Below are 20,172 nucleotides of genomic sequence, written 5' to 3' on the forward strand. Positions count from 1 at the left end.
ATTTTATGTCTTTTGAAGATTTATATTGGATGTTGGACGGAAGAAATGGAATAGGCTTTTCAAACAAAAATTTTTTTAAGTTTAAAAGGATCAGTAGTTTTATCCATGATGTGATCTTTGATTTGCATATTTTGTGTTTTATACCTAAGTAGCATCATAAATATGTTTTTATGTCAGTTTAGTTAAATTATAAAGCCTAAGTTCCTCTGAACTGAACTGAAGTTCCACAAACTACTGACTCAACAGCATGAGCAAATCTCTAAAATATTATGTTGAGCTAAATGTACCATATTCAAGAGTGACTGCTGTATAATTCCATTTATATAGCAATCCAGAATAGATAAATCTATGCAAAAATAAACAAATGGGATCTCATCAAACTTACTAGCCTATGCATAGCAAAGGAAACCATAAACAAAACAAAAAGACAACCTACAAAATGGGAGAAAATATTTGCAAAAATGTGACCTACAAGAGATTAATTTACAAAAGATACAAATAGCTCATGCTATCAACAGCAACAACAACAAAAACAATGCAATCAAAAAATGGGTAGAAGAACTAAGTGGACATTTCTACAAGGACATAAAGATAGCTAACACACATGTGAAAAGGTGCTCAATATAGCTTACTATTAAAGAAATGCAAATCAAAACTATAATGAGATATCATCTCATATCAATTAGAATGGCCGTGATGAAGCCTACAAAAAAGTGAGGGAGAGGGTGTGGAGAAAAGGGATCCCTCCTACATGGTTTTTGGGGTAAAAGCTGGTGCAGTCACTATGGAAGCAATATGGAGGTTCCTCAAAAACTAAAAATAGAGTTGCCATATTACCCAGCAATCCTAGTCCTAGGCATATATCCAGATAAAGCTATAATTCAAAAAAATATGCATCCTTATGTTCAAAGCAACACTATTTGCAATAGTTAAGACATTGAAACAGCCTAAATGTCCATCAATGGATGAATGGATGAAGAAGATATGCTATATATGCTATTTAAAATAGCTAGGACATAGAAGCAAGCTAGATGTCCATCGACAGATGAATGGATAAAGAAGTTATGGTGAATATACAAAATAGAATGTTATTCAGCTATAAAAAGGAATGCATTTGAGTCAGCTCCAATGAGATGGATGGACCTAGAGCTTATTATACAGAGTGAAGTAAGTCAGAAAGAGAAGGACAAATATCATTATTAATGCATATAGAGAAAGTCTAGAAAGATGGTACTGATGGTCCTATTTACAGGGCAGCAAAGGAGATGCAGACATAAAAGACAGACTGTTGGTCACAGTAGATGGGAGAAGGTGGGAAGACTGTGGAGAGTAGTAGTGAAACATATGCATTACCATATCTAAAATGTAGAGTCAGTGGGAATTCCTGTATGATGCAGGAAACCCAAAGCCAGTGCTCTGTGATCATCTAGAAGGGTGGGATGGAGAGGGAGGTGGGAGGGAGGCTTAAGAGAGAGGGAACAGATGTATACCTATGGCTGATTCATGTTGATGTATGGCAGGAATCATCACAATATTGTAAAATAATTATTCTCCAATTAAAAATAAAAAAAAATTTAAGAAGATATGCTCTGTTATTCTTACAATGTCTGATATTCAAACATTGTCTGGTAGTCATACAATGCTACAGACACACACGCTTGCAATATGGAATACTACTCAGCCATTAAAAAGAATAAAGTAATGCCATTTGCAGCAACATCAAAGAACCCAGAGATTATCATAGTAAGTAAAGTAAGTTTGAATTGAATTGAATCACTTTTCTGTACAGCAGAAGCTAATATAACATTGTAAATCAACTATAATTTTATTTAAAAAAAACTAGATGGGGAATTAAAAAAAGAGTAGGTAAATCTAAGCTATGATGATAGAAATCAGAGCAGTGATGGACTTGGAGCAGAGTATCAAGTAAAGCGGGAACAGATTGCAAAGGGATATGAGGAAACTTTCATGAGTTAATAAAAATTCTTGTCATTTTGATTGTAATAGTGATTACAGAGGTCTATACATTTGCCAAAACAAACCAACCATATTTTAAACTAAGAAAATAAGTCTAGTTCCTGATATTCCGCATCGAGTCTATCTCGTTCCCAGGAGGTATAGTCTATAGAGTCTTCCAGAAACTCTTTATTTTGCCTGACTATTTAGAAATGGGATATTGAGGAAAACACCTTAGGTCTCTTTATGATGGGCTGGACTACCAATCCTGCATAATTTGGTTCTTCTCTTCCCCACATACATAACCTTCCTCACTATAACCTAGCCTCAATCGATATCTTGCTCTACAGATATGACCAGAAGCAAATCACAATGAAACAATGAAATCTTGTGCCTGTGTGATATATGAGTGCTGTGCACAGCCCATTCATCTCTCAGGAGCTTTATCTACTGGGTTATTTCTAGGCAGACCACTAGTTCTTACACTAGCTAAGAGGCTGCCGTCTGGGATCTGCGGCACAGCATGCAGTTGTGTGCCTTTAACAGGAAATACCAAAAAACAAACGAACACTACTACTCATGATCTTTACATTTTTAAAGACTTTTAAAATTAATCCATAGCCTAGACAAAGCCTTTGCTTGACAATTAGAAGGAAGGAATGTGCCGAAGATGTAAGCGCACTAAAACAAAATCTATATTCTAGTCAGAGTCTTTATAAATTAGTTTCTAACCATGAAATTCAACTAACTTTACTGGGCTCCAGTTTCCCACTTATGAAAGGAATTAAGTCAGCCTCTGTGAATACCCAAGGCTTCTTTTGTCTTTAAGAGTTGATGCTTACAGATAATGTTTCAGTTTGCATATTTAGAAAGCTTGGTTAAGTCCTTAAGATTTTTTTGCCTCTTTTTCAGGCTTTTCTGGTTTCTTTCTTTCTTTCTTTCTTTCTTTTTTAATTGGTTTGCTTGTTCAGATTGGAGCTAAGAAATCAGTTTTGTTAGCAACCAGGCATGGCATCTGAGTAAAGACAGATAACAACCCAAAAAAGCAGCATCAGGAAACCCACCCGCCATCAAACGTTGTTTCATGACATCATAGCCAGTCAGGAAAACCCTAACACATCCAAGACAGTTGAAGCCTCACCAGCAGAGTTATCGGTACTTTGGTCAGACAACCCAGATATAGAAACAGTAGGTCAAATAGCTACCAGTGAGACGTGAACAACGTGTTGTTGCTGTTGTTTAGTCACTCAGTTGTGTCTGACTCTTAGCGACTCCACAGACTGTAACCTGCCAGGTTCCTCTGTCCATGGGATTTTCTGGGCAGGAATACCAGAATGGGTTGCCATTTCCTTTTCCAAGGGATCTTCCCAACCCAGGGATGGAACTCACATCTCTTGAGTTTCCTGCATTGGCAGGCGGGTTCTTTACCACTGAGCCACCTGGGAGGCCCCTGGAGAGTGTGGCCAGCACTTATTTGGTAGGTAATGAAGCACTTCTTTGAGACTGATCTGGGCACAGCAACCCACTACCAATGTGGCCTGAAAACGATGTGCTGGCTACATGACGGTCACTGTTTTAAGACCAGCCCAACAAGTGGCTATTCTTATTTAGAAACAAAATGAACATTTGAGTTCAGGTACTTGTGTCATGGGAGAGATGTGTGTGCACTGTGGCTCAGTCGTGTCCGACTCTTTGCAACCCCATGGACTGTAGCCCACCAGGCTCTTCTGTCCATGGGATTCTCCAGGCAAGAGTACTAGAGTGGGTTGCCTTTTCCTTCTACAGGGGATCTTCCTGACCCAGGGATTGAACCCGCATCTCCTGCATTGATTGGTAGGCAGATTCTTACCACTGTGCCACCTGGGAAGCCCTCAGGGGAGAGACAACAGAGTTTCAAAAGCTGTCTTGGAAGAACACTGTCTCTGTGTGTCTTTGGATGAGAGGGGAATTTCTATAGAAAAGGACATGACAGAACCTTGAAGAAGAAGGCTCAGGGTCCTCTTTGGATTATAAGGAATCTCCTAGGATGGCTGCACATACACTTTGCCTCATGCAGGGCTGAGTTCATCCTGAGGGAGAACAAGGCATCTCTAGGGGACACTTTAGCACCCATGGCTTTGCTAAAAGATGTGCATAAAGACATCCTGGCATCCTTCTTTTCTGTGTTTGCTCTCAGGTCTCCCCTTCTAAAACTTCTCCTGTTTTTCCAGTAGTAAAATTTGGTTCTCTGCACAGTCTTGATTCTTTGTCACTGACTTTGAATAAATATAAGTCATTTTCTCGTCTGTCAAGCTGGTTCAAGTTGTCCTGGAAGATACTGCCTTTTGTTTAGGGAATAGAGACAGAGTACAAGAGTCAAAATATAACTCAAGATGATGTCTAGCTCTATTAACTCATTCTTATCCCCAGATTTGCAGTAACTCTCTCAAGGACAGCTCTTTAATACATTCAATGTGTGTAATTTCTGAGACTAAACACCAAGTTTGTTTACCAGAAGCACTGGGGGGAAATACAGCATTTCCACATCTACCAGAAACACAATAAAATTTTTAAATGAAATACAGGTTGCACACACATCTTAAAAAAAGGCCAAAGTGAAGTGAAGTCACTCAGTCATGTCCGACTCTTTGTGACCCCATGGACTGTAGCCTACAAGGCTCCTCCCTCCATGGGATTCTCCAGGCAAGACTACTGGAGTGGGTTGCCATTTCCTTCTCCAGGGGATCTTCCCAACCCAGGGATTGAATCTGGGTCAGGGATCGAACCCGATCAGAAATTGAAACTGCGTCTCCCGCATTCCAGGCAGACGCTTTAACCTCTGAGCCACCAGGAAAAGCACCCCCTAAATCAATGGCTGTTAATCTCTATGCTTATTTTTGAGTTCCCAAGTCAGACATCAGTTTCTCAATGATTCTATACACTTTTGAATACTGTTCTTGGCTCAAATTTCAGAATCCAAGGACATCAAGAAGTCACAGTTATATTTATCAGTATAAAAAACAAAGTCCAGATGGAGTAGAATGTTACCAACTCATTGTCACACCTGTCTCCGACTCAGTGTCCTCACCATGGCGAGGCTCAGAATGAAGATGTGCTTAATCACCACTGTGGTTTTCTGGGTTCTCTAATGGTAGAAAGCAAATTTTAAAGGAAAGGAAAGAAAAGGAAAAGAAAGAAAGAGGGAGGAAAGAAAAGGAGGGAAAGAAAGAAGGAAAAACAAGAGAGAAGCAGTGAGAGAAAAAGAGAAGGTGAGAAAAAAAAAAAGAAAGGTCCAGAAAACCCACCCATTTTAGGAAAAAGAATCAAAAGAGATGTCAACTTGCTTTTTCTTTCAACTAGGTTATTATGTCTAATAGCATATAATTGCACCATGGTCAAATAAGTTTTAATCGATAATGCATTACCTGAATTTTTGTTTCAAGAATATCTTAATACTTATTAGATAGGAACTGATATTCCTCTTAAAGAGGAAACTTCACCTGGGCAAACACTTTGAAATGGCCCTAGAAGTAGAATATGTGAGCCTGAACAGTGGTGAGAATCCAGATAACAGAGCACAAGGTAACTGCCCCGCAAGAGGTAAGAATCATAATCTCAAGGGTGGGACATCCCTGAGAAGAAGGGAGACAGGAGAAAGGGAGCAGGGAAGTCAGGAAATGGTGCCAGGCACCTGTGCTGACTAAAATTGACAGAACAACCCCACACACACACACCCTCCCCCCCCAACCCCACACTCTTTCCACACTGTGACACTGTGGTACGGAACAGAAACCACGTGTATGGAAATAAAGACTAGAGCCAGAATTAACTGTATGAACTAAACTTCCTCCAGACTTGCAGAAATCCTGATAAGTGCTTTGGCAGCCATGGAATGGCATGTGGTGGGAGAAATGGGATCCTGCTAATCTTATCTTGATGTCAGGAAGTTGGACATCACCAGTCAACTGCTGAGTTACATGGCTATGACCAGCCTTTTACTGTTACAAGGGATTACCCTCAACACCAGCTGCCCCAAGTCATTACAACTCTCTTTGAATTTTGCTGCCTTTAAAACAGTTAAAAAAAGAAATAAAACAGATTCAAGTAATTCTTCTCCAAGAGAACATCTTACCATCTTTCCTTTTGGAGCACCACCTCACCCTGGGAATCAGCCAAATTAATTGTCAATGTCTGTACAAAAATTTCTCTTGGTTGGAAAGGCAAAGCAGTCTATATCCTGTAGATAATTTCAGGCTATCTTTTATTTATTTATTTATTTATTTATTTTGGTGGAAAAAGTCTTAGAATAAACTTCTTTTTTTTTAATCAGGCTATACTTTAACAAATAATGAAGCAGGCTTATTTCTGCTTTGGCCCCTTCTCACCTCTACTTTCAATGCAATCTTCCTATTTGGGGAGTAACATCTTCTCCGTTCTCCAGAAGGACTCGTTAATGCCTAACACAGTGCCAGGCACATAGTGAGTAATCTTGATTAACTAAATTATAAAATCACTTAGCACAAATAATTATGTGAGGCAGTTAGGAAAATGCTATAAAAACATTTTATTATTACTATCATTACTTTCATCGCTATAAGAGAAATAAACTACTTTGTCAGTGGAATAACATATTTATTTACCTCTTGACCAATTTTCCCTGCTCGTATTGAAATAGCTACGGAAAGGATAATGGCACCACATAGCTGCAGAAAAAAGGAAAAAAAATGTTAGAGTGTGCCTAAGATAAACTAAAACTCTAATTCCATACAACCCTAGCCATCTGGTTACAATGGTTTATCATTAATTCTACCATTATAACCTAAAAGACATAAATGAGGAATACTCGTGTATAGATAATTGCTTGAATATTCCGCTGTAGTTGGAAAGTTTGATAAGCATAATCTGTTTCCCATCCACAGTCATTCATAGGTCTAGAACAAGAAGTCATCTTCACTATGGGGGACAGGAAGGACGGTTTTCCATATTTCAACTCTCTTTTCGCTAGATTTTAGCATGCAAAGGGCTTCCAGGTGGCATAGTGGTAAAAAATCCACCTGTCAACGCAGGAGACACAAGAGACCTAGGTTCAATCCCTGGGTCGGGAAGATGCCCTGGAGTAGGAAATGGTAACCCGCTCCAGTATTCTTGCCTGGAAAATTCCCTGGACAGAGGAGCCTGGTGGGCTAGAGTCCATGGGGTCACAGAGAGTCAGACACGACTGAGCACACACATGCACACTCACACAACATACAAAAATTATGTCATAACAATTTTAAGAAAAAATATCCTTATCAGGCCTCTGGGCTTGTCTCTCGGAAGCTGTCTTAGACCTAAAAGGAAAGGTGTAACTGATAATCACCAAACATTCCTACAAGATTCAAGTCAGATATACAGGCAATAGTAGAATATTTGACAAAATGTGCAGTTAAGCAACAACGGTTTATAACACTTTTTGTGCCCAAACAAACTCTTTAAAATAAGCTCTTTAAGGTAGTAAAGCTTACCCAGAGAAGAGGAACGATGAGGAACAGTATTTAAAGTCTTAAGTTCCTGTAATGACTGTACCAGATTATTTAATTTGGACCAAGGCCAACACATAAAATGTGAAACACATTTTACTTTAGTGTAAGAAAAAACCTTGTTTTTTAGGTTTGGGTTTTTTGTTTTGTTTGTTTATGATGTAGATGTTATAGCCTTAAAAAAAATCAAAGACAGAGATGTTGAGAACAAGCTTGGTAACCAACAGACACAGCAGTAGACCTTAGAGGAGTTTCCAGACTATTCTGGCCTCAGGGTGCTCTGACAGAGAAATGCCTGAGTCCTCCAAACCCCATGACCTGGTAGCATCATTGCTTTCATGCATGCTTGGGCTGTATGCTCCAACCCCCCAAAGAGCTGTTTCACTTAATGGCTTCTCATTACATTTGGTGTGGAAGCAGACTCAGGGCTTTGTGAAAGCAATAGTAAGTGCAGTGAGTGACTAAACCTATGCTCCCTAATAGATCTCAGAAACCATCTAAATTCAAACATTTCATTTCAATAAAGAAACTGGAATCTCCCAAGGGATAACTGTCACATGGCGAAAATCCAGTACCACTCCAAATTTAGCCCTGACCTTACTTCAACACAACAAACACAATGGGAAACCAAAGCTTTCTACCAGAGAACTCTTTGCCAAAGCACCAAATAACCTATACAATTTAATTATCTTATAGGTGCACACAAACACACACACACACACTGTAAAACACAAAACATTGAAAAAACAGCTTTAGAGTCTGAAAACCCTTCTTACTTCTTTTCCTTCTTTCTGCTAAATCCTAATTTTATTTGCAGATGGAGATCAATACTAATTTTAGTGGTTCTTGTTAATAAATAAATCTGTAAGAATTTACATCAAATGATAATGAGATCCTCTGGGATTTTTAGTAATTTTATAACAGTTGGATTTTTATTTGTTATTTCAATTTGTTGACTGACATTTTTCTTTCTTTCTCTTTTTCTCCCTTTCACAAGTAGATTTACATTAGTTGTCTTAATAGTCACTCTGACTTTCATCTTTAACTGAAAATGACATTAATTGTATGAATAGTTATTATGATTATATTTACTTGAGTTTTTAATGAAATTATGCATGAGACAATTTTAAGAACTACATAATTTACTAATTAAATTAATTAAATGTAACTTTTATATCAAGAATGATCAATCTAGAGTCATGATTGATACTAACTTGTTTTATCCCAATTGTAACACTGACCTTCATAATAGTTCTTGGAGCCCTTTCTCCAGTTTGACTTTAAGCATTCACTCTTGATCTTTTTATAATGCCTTAAATAATTTGGAGTATGAATTAAAAAATAAGCATCCAAGTCTGTCCTCCTCTCTGTTGTTAAGATTGTAAAAGGAAATGAGGTGATATGTTGGACACCCACAGTGGATACTAAGGAACTTACTAGGCCTTCTTCACCCACTTCACCCCCCTTTCTGGTTTCTCTTTGAAGAAAGTCATTTTTGTTGCCACTCAGCTCTCCTAAGACATCTTTCTTTTTATGAAATTAGGATGCAGTTGGTCTGAACCAGCATTCTACAAAATTAGGTAATTGACACTTGCTTACGAGTATGCTATGGACTGAGTTATGTGCCCCCTAACTTTCTATGTTGAAACCCTAATCCCCAAAGTGACTATATTTGGGGTATGTACCCAAAGTGGAGTGAGCACCTCCCTTTAGCCCCACAGATTCCTTGTCCCATGAGGTTGGAAAAGGATAAGAGTTAGGGCTAAAATACTATCACGTCAGATTCCAGTATTTTTAAATTAAAAAGCAATTTGATTGTTGGAACTGGAAAAATAGCATTAATTGAATTATTATTGCGTGTCAGTCCTTAATCACAAGCTTTCATAAAGTAGATTAGTTAATCTTCACCATTGATCCTACCACCTAAAATTACCATCATTGAACAAGTGCAGAGACTGAGGCAAAGAAAAGTCAAGGAACACAAGTCTTTACAACTGTTGCTCTTGCACAAGATATCTTATCTAGAGACTGTAGGTCCCACCACTATGCTAATGGGAAGAACAAGGTCTTTTCAGGGAAGTTAGAAACATCTAACTGAAATCCATAACATCAGAAAGACTTCATTATCAGGAAAACAGGCCACAAAGCAATGTAGATTCAGGATTTGCATCTCAATCTGTTAGTTTCTTCAAAATCCACTTGCTTTCCATTCTTCTAATTTATAATAAAAGAATTTCTGACTTATCATAATTCTTGCCATCTTATTTCTTCTTCTGTTTCAAAATCCAACATTGGAATTTACTTCTCACTAAAGTAACGCTCAAAATTCTCCAAGCTAGGCTTCAGCAATACATGAACCGTGAATTTCCTGATGTTCAAGCTGGTTTTCGAAAAGGCGGAGGAACCAGAGATAAATTGCCAAAATCCACTGGATCATGGAAAAGGCAAGAGAGTTCCAGAAAAACATCTATGTCTGCTTTATTGACTATGCCAAAGCCTTTGACTGTGTGGATCACAATAAACTGGAAAATTTGAAAGAGATGGGAATACCAGACCACCTAACCTGCCTCTTGAGAAATCTGTATGCAGGTCAGGAAGCAACAGTTAGAACTGGACATGGAACAACAGACTGGTTCCAAATAGGAAAAGGACTACATCAAGGCTGTCTATTGTCACCCTGCTTATTTAACTTATATGCGCAGTACATCATGAGAAACGCTGGACTGGAAGAAACACAAGCTGGAATCAAAACGGCCGGGAGAAATATCAATAACCTCAGATATGCAGATGACACCACACTTATGGCAGAAAGTGAAGAGGAACTAAAAAGCCTCCTGATGAAAGTAAAAGAGGAGAGTGAAAAAGTCGGCTTAAAGCTCAACATTCAGAAAACGAAGATCATGGCATCCGGTCCCATCACTCCATGGGAAATAGACAGAGAAACAGTGGAAACAGTGTCAGACTTTATTTTTGGGGGCTCCAAAATCACTGCAGATGGTGATTGCAGCCATGAAATTAAAAGACGCTTACTCCTTGGAAGAAAAGTTATGACCAACCTAGATAGTGTATTGAAAAGCAGAGAAAAGGTCCATCTAGTCAAAGCTATGGTTTTTCCTGTGGTCATGTATGGATGTGAGAGTTGGACTGTGAAGAAGGCTGAGTGCTGAAGAATTGATGCTTTCGAACTGTGGTGTTAGAGAAGACTCTTGAGAGTCCCTTGGACTGCAAGGAGATCCAACCAGTCCATTCTGAAAGAGATCAGCCCTGGGATTTCTTTGGAAGGAATGATGCTAAAGCTGAAACTCCAGTACTTTGGCCACCTCACGCGAAGAGCTGACTCATTGGAAAAGACTCTGATGCTGGGAGGGATTGGGGGCAGGAGAAGAAGGGGACGACCGAGGATGAGATGGCTGGATGGCATCACTGACTCGATGGATGTGAGTCTGAGTGAACTCTGGGAGTTGGTGATGGACAGGGAGGCCTGGCGTGCTGTGATTCATGGGGTTGCAAAGAGTCGGACACGACTGAGCGACTGAACTGAACTGAATGCAGAGTGGCTTCATATTGCTATCTCATAGAACTGCCTATACAATGATGGCTGAAGTACCTATTTCTTAAACATTTATTCAGCATTATTCTGAGTTCCTTGTATGTATAAACCCATCTAAACTTCACAACAGCCCGTAAAGTTAAAACTATTACTAGTCCCATTTTATAGATAAGGAAATGTAAGGCTCAGAGAGGTTAACCAATTTCCCTAGAGTCACACAACTGGTGATGAAACAATTGAGGTTCAGCTCTTGACCTCTGGGGTCCAGGAATTATGTCATTGTTATAGTTCCAAGCTAACTGCATAGTGGTAGGAAACCATTATATTTACAAAGTTCACACATTTTCATCATGGTCAAGTTTTAACTTGGGGGACTTAATCAATCAGAATGAGATATAATCGTGCCTTATTTTTCAGCGATCTCGTCTCATAGTTATGTCTACTCTGTTTCGCTGTTGTGTAGTTACTAGCCATGACCGACTCTTTGAGATCCCATGGCCTATAGCCCACCAGGCTCCTCTGTCTATGGGATTTCCCAGGCAAGAATACTGGAGTGGGTTACCATTTCCTTTTCCAGGGAATCTTCCCAACACAAGGATCAAACCTGCACCTCCTGCATTACCAGGCAGATTCTTTACCACTGAGCCACCAAAAGCCCCTACTCTGCTTTAACTGTTTTAATTGCTCTCGGCACATCCAATCTAGAGGCCCAGGTACCATATAAAATGCAATGATGACATTGAAATGTTGGTTTCTGAACTCTCTCAATTCCTGACATCCTTCTGCTCTCTTCAAAACTTTTCATGTGTCAACTTCCTTCAGCTGCTAACACATTTGGTTTTAAAACCTGGCTTCTCCTTCTCACCTTCTCCCATTTGGGTTAAGTAAAGTTACTTCACTCTGCTTTCTTTCATGAAAAACCTGCCTTTCCACAATCTCTGCCTCTGGCAATGATTTCACTGTATCTGTGTGCTACAGGCCTGTGTTCCATGCTTGTTGTCATTATCATTGTTTAGTCACTAAGTTGTGTCCAACTGTTCTGTAGACTGCAACCTTGTAGACTGCAACCTGCCAGGTTTCTTCTGCACCAGACCCCTAAGATACTCCAAGCATCCAAAACACTCCTAAGCCAGACCTAAGAGGACCGTAAGAAAATGTGGGCAGTTTATCTGTTTCAACACAATAGGAGAAATAGGTTTTACACCTATCATTTACCTATTCTCTACCATACCTCTCATTCACTCTAATTTGCATCAAACTCTAGCATGAGTGATTAAAAATTATTTTTAGTTTCACTTATTTTTCTTTAATTGCTTATTCTAACCAAGAAATGACTGCCCACTTACGTGACATGTCTCAAGTTCTCTCACAAAAGAAAGTGGTATGTTAGCTTAAATGACCATATGCATATGTTGGAGCTATTTCAACATATGGCCCTGCTTTACAAAGGCTTAGCTTCTCGAAAGTTACACCAGAAAGAATGCATTTGAAAACACAAGGTCATGGATATCTACAAGAAAACCACATTAGTGGGACTGTAAAATATTTGCTTAAGTAAACATTAGAAATGTGACAAATTGCTAATTTCCTATGAAGGATTGTATAACTCCAGCTGAGAACTCTGGGTTGGGAGTACAAGGGAGAATAGAATAGGAATAGTTTCCTAACCTCACAGACTCCTCCTGCTCTAACTTTTGAATGAAAATATTGATGTCCTCTGTTGGCTGAGAAGTTATTATCAGCCTTTATGACTGTTGGGAAGATCCCCTGGAGAAGGAAAAGTCTACCCTCTCCAGTATTCTGGCCTGAAGAATTCCATGGACAACAGTTCATCGGGTCGCGAAGAGTCGGGCATGACTGAGCAACTTTCACTTTCACTTTTCATGACTGTTGTTCTTACTCAAGATACCTAAAGACTGTAAATCCCACCACTATGCTGATGGGAAGAACAAGGCCTTTTAAGGGAAGTTAGAAACATCTAACTGAAATCCATCCCATCAGAAAGACTTGATTATCAGGAAAGCAGAGATAGAGGTAAACCTAAAATAATCACAGCTTTCCAGGAAAGCAGTGACAATGTTCGGGTACAGCATGTGCAGATGTCTACAGCTCACCTTGTACGCTCATTGTAAATTTATAATCCTGAACTGTAACATACCCATTTCCTAGACTGTCCTTTTCATTTCAGTTTAAAATTCAGATCTCTTTCAAATTCCTAATAAGCAATTTAATGAAACACTGACCTCTTATGTATTTACCCTAGTCATCAGAATTTTGCATGCTGTTTTTATACAACAGGGATATATTTTAACTATTTTATAATTTGAAGATTGTTACTAGTTTGAAGACTCTGAAACATGTTATTAAAATAGAAGCATATTTATTAGCATTTTTCTATTTCAGTTTGTTTAAATGGCTGGTATATATTGTGTATCATAAAAAGACAATGGCTGCAGCTTTTTAAAAACAGGTATCAGGACTTCTTAGAGAAATAGCCAATTCCAGGTCTGAGGCAGGAAACAAGAAAGTGAGCCTGGAACATCTTATCATCCTAAATAGTGAAGAAGTTATCAGAGTTATTAGGGCCATGCAGAAAGGACTCAGGGGCCAAACTGAAGATGCTCCCATTGCCAAAAATGGAATAAATTACACATTAGTGAGGATAAGAATGGTGATAGTATTTAACTCTATTATTTTTTAAGGATATTTTAAAAACTACTTGCTTATTACTGCTGCATGATAACAGAAAATTAACTCTTCATTTTGAAATCTGTTGAGTAAAGAGTAAAAACATTTCTGCTTCTATCTTAAAAAATAAAAACTGGGCACTAATGTTAACCAATTAGTAAATACTAAATCTCTTCTTGTTGAAAGTATTCCAGCTAACAAATGAAGGGAATGATAAATATAGGATATCACCACTCCAAGACGCTTAATGAACTAACAGGTTTAGGTTCTTAAGCACCAATAGCTACTAACATCACAAAAAGAGAGATGGTCAGAGAGTATATACCTTTTGATGAAAGAACAAAATATTACTTATAAATTAGTTATCCCCTATATACCCCAAATAATAACCTGAATCTCATCAAATTGCCAAATGCAACTACTAAGTTAAAGATAATATAAAAGACAAGGGAGCATGTTAAACTATACCATGGATGTGCAAACAGCAAAATCCAGATCATGGAAAATATAAGACAAACCAAACATGCAACTATATAAAGTTTCTGGGGGAAGAGTGGGGAGATGAACCTAGATGGAGAACCTAAAAATGAAAACTGACATAAAAGATATATAAACTCATCACAGTGTTCGGACTCTGTTTGTATTCAGATTCAAAGAGGAACATTTGTGAGGCAACTGGAAATTTGAATCTTGAATAGATACTTGATAAGCAATTTAAAAATTGTTGTTAATTTAGTGTGATGGTTGCATTTTTTTAAAAGAGATTCTTTATCTTTTAAATTTATACATTAAAGTATTTACAGATGAAATGGCATATCCAGGATTGGCTTCAAAATAATATGCGGGGGGGAAAGTATATGAGGATATCGATGGGGAAAGACTGGCCAAGGTTTCATGGCTCTTGGGCTTGGCTGATGGGACTGATTACCCTTTTATATTTTGTGAATGTTTGAGATTCTCCATAATAAAAACTTAAAAGCAAAGCCAACCAAAGCACATAGGCATTTCTTTGTTTATATTCTACTCTCAATGTTTAATCAATTTTAAATATTTCAAAGGGAAGAAATTGATCAGAACAAACTTCTAAAATCTGGCATTGTATTCATGTGCCTCACTGAATATTTGCAAAAGCAGCCCATTTTTCTAAAGAAAAGAGGAAGCACAAAGAACAAAACTTCTTTATTTTATTTATCTATATTCTCTCTTATTTACTTTAACAATATATCGCTTGTACTCATTAGGACTACTGACACTGAAAGTCATTCTTGGCAGTAAGACTGTATGCATTTACTTAAGTTTAATTAAGAATATCATTATTTTAATAGGAAATAGAAATTTACCAACATGTAGATACCAGCTGCCTATTTACCAGGTGAAAAAAAAAAATAGAACTTTCTTTTGCTTATATTGTATAAGTCATTTTTCAATATAGTACACAAAATAATTTTTTTATTTAAGCATTTTGGGCTATTTCTACTGACTTACTTTTAAACAATCTTTAATGGCACCACTTCTATTACAAATGACAACATCAATTTTCCAACATCCCAATCCATATCTCATTTTTCCGTTTTTCAGTGTTAGATGCTGCTTATCAATCTGTTATTTCTTATGTCAGTAGACTTTCAAGAGAAATGTAAGAGTTGGTTAAAACACAGACTTTATTGATTAAAAGATGAGGTGATAATACATCAAAATACTAGCTTTAAATTTCTGATTCAAAAGCAGTGGCTTAGTTTAATCTTTCCATGATTAAATAATTTTATTGTTTCTCTCCCAAGTTTAGAATGACCATTGTTTCTTCTTTGGACCTTTGAAAGTGATCCTCTTCTGATGTCTTTACACCCTACCATTCATCTGTTTCTAACCCAGGTGTCAAGATTAGAATTATGGAATTGGGCTCCAGGTGGAATCAGATCAGATTTTTCACAGAGTCCTTAAACTAAGGACGACTGCGTGATATACAACTAAGAACTGTCCTCTAGTTAAGGGATATTTTTTACCTCTGTGATTGTTTTATAACAATATCAAAACATTTGTGAAATGTTTATCCCCACAGAACCTGAGGTGCACTTTTTGGGGTCATTGTCTCATTTTCAATTACTGAAATAACCAAAGAAAGAACAAACAGGTTCTAAGAAGTCAATGGAAAATATATTCTCTTCCTCCTCCTATTTCTCTAGTGCAGTCTGTTCTCATTTATGCTATTTGTATCAAGATCCCCTTTCTTGCATAAAATTGATAATTACAAGAAAAACACTTACCCAGAACACAAAGTTGAAGATAAACATAGAACATTTTATACAGATGTTTACACCTGCCATGTTGGAAAAGGCTCAGGAATCCTGATACTGTGAGTTTAACTGTTTCTTCTAGGATTGTTCTGTGGTGGCTCTGGAGTAATTTGCCAGCAGAGATTTCTGCACTCACAGCTTCAAAGCAAAAATAAAAAGCAAAGAAGTGGAGGGGAGAGAGTGATAATCTGGTTATTGAAGTGAATAAAAAGAATTAACCCACACATTTAAATATCACAAGGACTATCTCTAGGCAGGTGTGTTCTTTTGCTTGCCATGGCTCCTGGGGTATTGGGTCAGAATATTTATGATCCTTTCTCCAAAACTGCTTCCCCTAAAGTAACTACTAGGTTAAGGGAGAAGGGCTGGAGCAGGGAGGGAAGGACACAGCCATGATACAGCGTTGTTGGATTCAGATAACACAACCTGACTTCCCCTACACTTCCCCTTCCAATACAGGGAAATAAGATTGTTTTGCCCTGAGATAAAGGGACATTGTGTGTCACCTCATTTTTGCACTGCCTTTTCTCAAGAGTACAAAATTTGTTCTCGATGCAACAAAATGCATTTAGAAATCTGCAAAGTCTTCAGGCTTAGCTACAGCAATCCTTTATCCTTAACCCCAGAAGAGTGAGAACAACCATTACCTAGACCTGCCTTCCAAAGCTTCAAAATTTAATTCAAAACAATCCCATGAAGCTGCCTTAAATGCATTGCAGCTAAGGGAAGTGGGGAGGGAGAAGTTGCCCTGTCCATCCCAAGACTGCTCAGCTTTTTAATTTTTATTTCTTTATGAAGTAAAAGGGAAAAAGTTCTAAGAGTTACTCTCTGACTGTCACTACTGCAGTCATTTTCCAACATGTAGCCATTCTGATAGCTTAGTTGGCATTGTACTTCTCTTCCTCTGAAAAACTGTATCTAACAACACTTCTCTCCACTAACTCAGTTTCTGTATACCCTGGGCCTCTTGAACAGAAAATTGAGAATAAGAAGGTAGTCATAGTTCAGTGATCATAGATTGTACAATTTGTTTCCAGTACTAATAAAAGGCAGCTGTCACAGGTAAAGGCAAAATTGCCTGCCCTAATCAGGGAGGTGTAGACTGCTTTTGTGTAAACAGTTTGGGTCATGCTAATTTCCACATCCTGTTTCTAAAGGGGAGTTCTTTTCCCCCCAGTCAAAGAATTCTATACTTCAAAAGATTGTTGGGAAAAATTATTCTTTTAAATCTTTGTGAAGTTCTATACACTAAACAAGCATGGACTTCTTCAAAATGTGATCACTTAAAAGAATATTTTTCAAATTTTTCAATGACATATAAAGATGCCTTTGAAAAATCCCATTCCCTAAATATTAAATTTGTAATGTAATAGTGGCAATAATATTTGGAGTTAAGGCCAAATTTAGGGTTACTTAAAAAATAATGAGGGCTTCCCAGGTGTGCCAGTAGAAAGAATCTGCCTGCCAATGCAGGAGATACGTAAGATGTGGGTTCAATCCCTGGGTTGGGGAGATCCCCTGGAGGAGGAAATAGCAACCCACTTCAGTATTTTTGCCTGAGAAATCCCATGGACAGAGGAGCCTGGTGGGCTATGGTACATGAGGTTGCAGAGAGTAGAACACGACTGAGTGACTGTGCACACACACAAATACTGGCTTAACATTTGAATAATCATGAAATTATTGGTGTCCTGCGCGGTTTCCTCCTAGAAAATAAAAATAATTTCACAAACTTCTACTGAGATACTAATGTATACAAAACTATCCATGGCTAAAAGAAGACAGTTGCTGACTGAATGAAAAACAAATGGATTTATAATCCTAGAAATGATTATCTATCATTTAGAGGTAAAATCAAAAGAAATGTATAGATTAAAATGCTGTTTTGTTGACAAGAATGTATTGAGAGTACCTATCAAATTTCAGTTTGAAATAGATTTTTCTGTAGATGCTGAATCTCCTTTAATATGTATATGTATATATAGTCTTTGGTTAAATTATTACTGAACCCTGAAACAAAAAGAAAATTTATGTGTGTGTTTACAGGAAAATTACTCTGTGTAATAGAATCCTCAGTCCAATACAAAATCTATACGAAATAGCTCACTGTTTCTATCTTAGTAGATTTTATAATTACCAACATTTGCCCAGGCCAAATGCTACACAGTCATTTTGTATTCCTCTTTTTTGCCTCATATCCAAGCATTTCCCATGGTCTGTTGAGCTCCTAAATTGCCTTCAAACCTGTTTCTTACTTCTCATCCTTTGCCACTGTCATTCAACTCTTTATTGTCTCTTACTTGAGACATTTCAATAAAATCATAATTTGTTTTCCTACCAGTCTCATCCCTCTCCTATCTGTCTTAGCATGCCAGAATTTTCTCTCTTGTCTTTCCATAATCCCCTTTGTAAAATACTTATTGCCATGTACTTCCCCTGATTAAAAACCATTCTAAGGATGGCTTCCTGTTACCTACAAGATAGATTTCAGACTTCACAGAATGAGACTTAAAACATCTCCCAGAGCTTTCTCCCGCTCCTCTCTCCCTAGGTAACCACAACTCTTAGACTCCATAACCTCAGAATTATTTCGCAGGCCTAGAATATACCTGGGGATTTTATGCCTCTGTGCATGTTGTTCCTTCTGCTTGGAATATTCTTTCCTACCTCCTCTACTTGGTGAGGGCTTCCCTGATGGCTCACATAGTAAAGAATCTGCCTGCAATGCAAGAGATTCAGGTTGGATCCCTGGATCAGGAAGATGCCCTGGAGGAGGCATGGTAACCCACTGCAGTATTCTTGCCTGGAGAATCCCCATGGACAGAGGAGAAGAGTAGGCTACAGTCCATGGGGTCACAAAAGAGTCAGACAGACTGAGGCAGCAGCATGCAGCACACCCTGCTTGGTGAGTTATTGCAACACCTCTTGGTGCTCAGCTCAGCTGGCGTTTCACCTGTGGAAACTTGCTCTTCTTTATCCACTGCCCCTACTCTGGGAAGACCTCCTTGCTCCTCAGTTGTTATGCCACTAAAATATGAACAAATCTTTAGTCTAAAATCACTGTCCTTTATAGCATTGATTTTTATGCATGAAAGGCCAAGATCCTGACTTATTTATTTATCTCTATGCCCACAGCAACTAGCATGGAAAATAAAGGGATGTGTTATTACAGCCAAGACTTCTAGAAAGTTCAACTGGGACTCCTTCATAAATTTCAAAGGAACTACTAAGATGTTTCCTCTCCCCACAATAAAAGTAAATTGCCAAGTAAATTATTTCCTTTATTTCAGGACTTGTCAGCATCTTAACTTGCTAATGTTCAAGTAGGTGATACAGTGTGTATGTGTGTGGTGGGGGTAGGTGGGGGTGTGGGGGTGTGTGTGGGTGTGCTCAGTTGCTCAGTTGTGTCCCACTCTTTTCATCCCCCATCTCTGTCCATGGGATTTCCCAGGCAAGAAACTGGAGAGGGTTGCCATTCTCTTCTCCAGGGGATCTTCCCAACCCAGGGATTGAACCCTTAGTCTCCGTCATCTCCTGCACTGGCAGGAGGATTTTTTACCACTAAGCCACCTGGGGAGCCCCACAAAGTATATACATAGCAATTCCCAAATGAATGTGATCTCAGAACATATTTTTGAAAGACATATACATGCATCTATGTAGAAACAATGATCTAGATAAATCCTCACCTGAGAAAAGGGAATCACAGAGAGACTGAGTAGCCCAAGCTCACAAAACTGGCAGAGCTCTTTCTAGAAATGAGGTCTCATGATGATCAGATCAGTATTCTGCCCACTTGCATAAACCATTTCTTGGGTTACATAGAGTGATTATGAGTCAATTAGCACCTTAGATCTGGAGAAATTGTCATATAATATAGTTAAGGGTGACAAACAGCAGGTGCAGGATGGGCGTGGAGAGTGTGACTAGTAACTCTTAGACCCAGGGAAAGGCCAGGTCTGAAAGGAGAAACAATGAAGAGTGGGATATCACAAGAAATGACAGCTGTAGAGCAGAAGGAAAAGTCTCAGTAAATTTAGATAAAGTTTTCCTAATGCTCTAATCCTGTCAAGTATTATCTCATACAGTGACTGCATAGAGTAAAGCAGGATGAGGACGGAAATCTGAATAATCATGAAGACTCTCCACAAAGCAGTTGTATTAAACTAGGTTTTCATAGCAGTAT

The 20,172-nt window shown here is 38.3% G+C and overlaps 1 protein-coding gene across 1 annotated transcript in view; it reads right to left on the bottom strand.

Moving 5' to 3' along the window:
* The window catches only part of TSPAN8 (tetraspanin 8), a 34,525-nt gene extending 18,509 nt beyond the window's left edge, over positions 1–16,016 (bottom strand). Inside the window, exons 1-2 of the mRNA XM_052641497.1 lie at positions 15,957–16,016; positions 6,576–6,638 (exon numbers count right to left, since the gene is read on the bottom strand). Of these exons, the coding sequence (XP_052497457.1) occupies positions 6,576–6,638; positions 15,957–16,016 (123 nt within the window). The remainder of the gene's footprint in view (positions 1–6,575; positions 6,639–15,956) is intronic.
* Positions 16,017–20,172: the final 4,156 nt, after the last annotated feature.

This window comes from Budorcas taxicolor, chromosome 5 (genome assembly GCF_023091745.1).
Source record: "Budorcas taxicolor isolate Tak-1 chromosome 5, Takin1.1, whole genome shotgun sequence".
NCBI lineage: Eukaryota > Metazoa > Chordata > Mammalia > Artiodactyla > Bovidae > Budorcas > Budorcas taxicolor.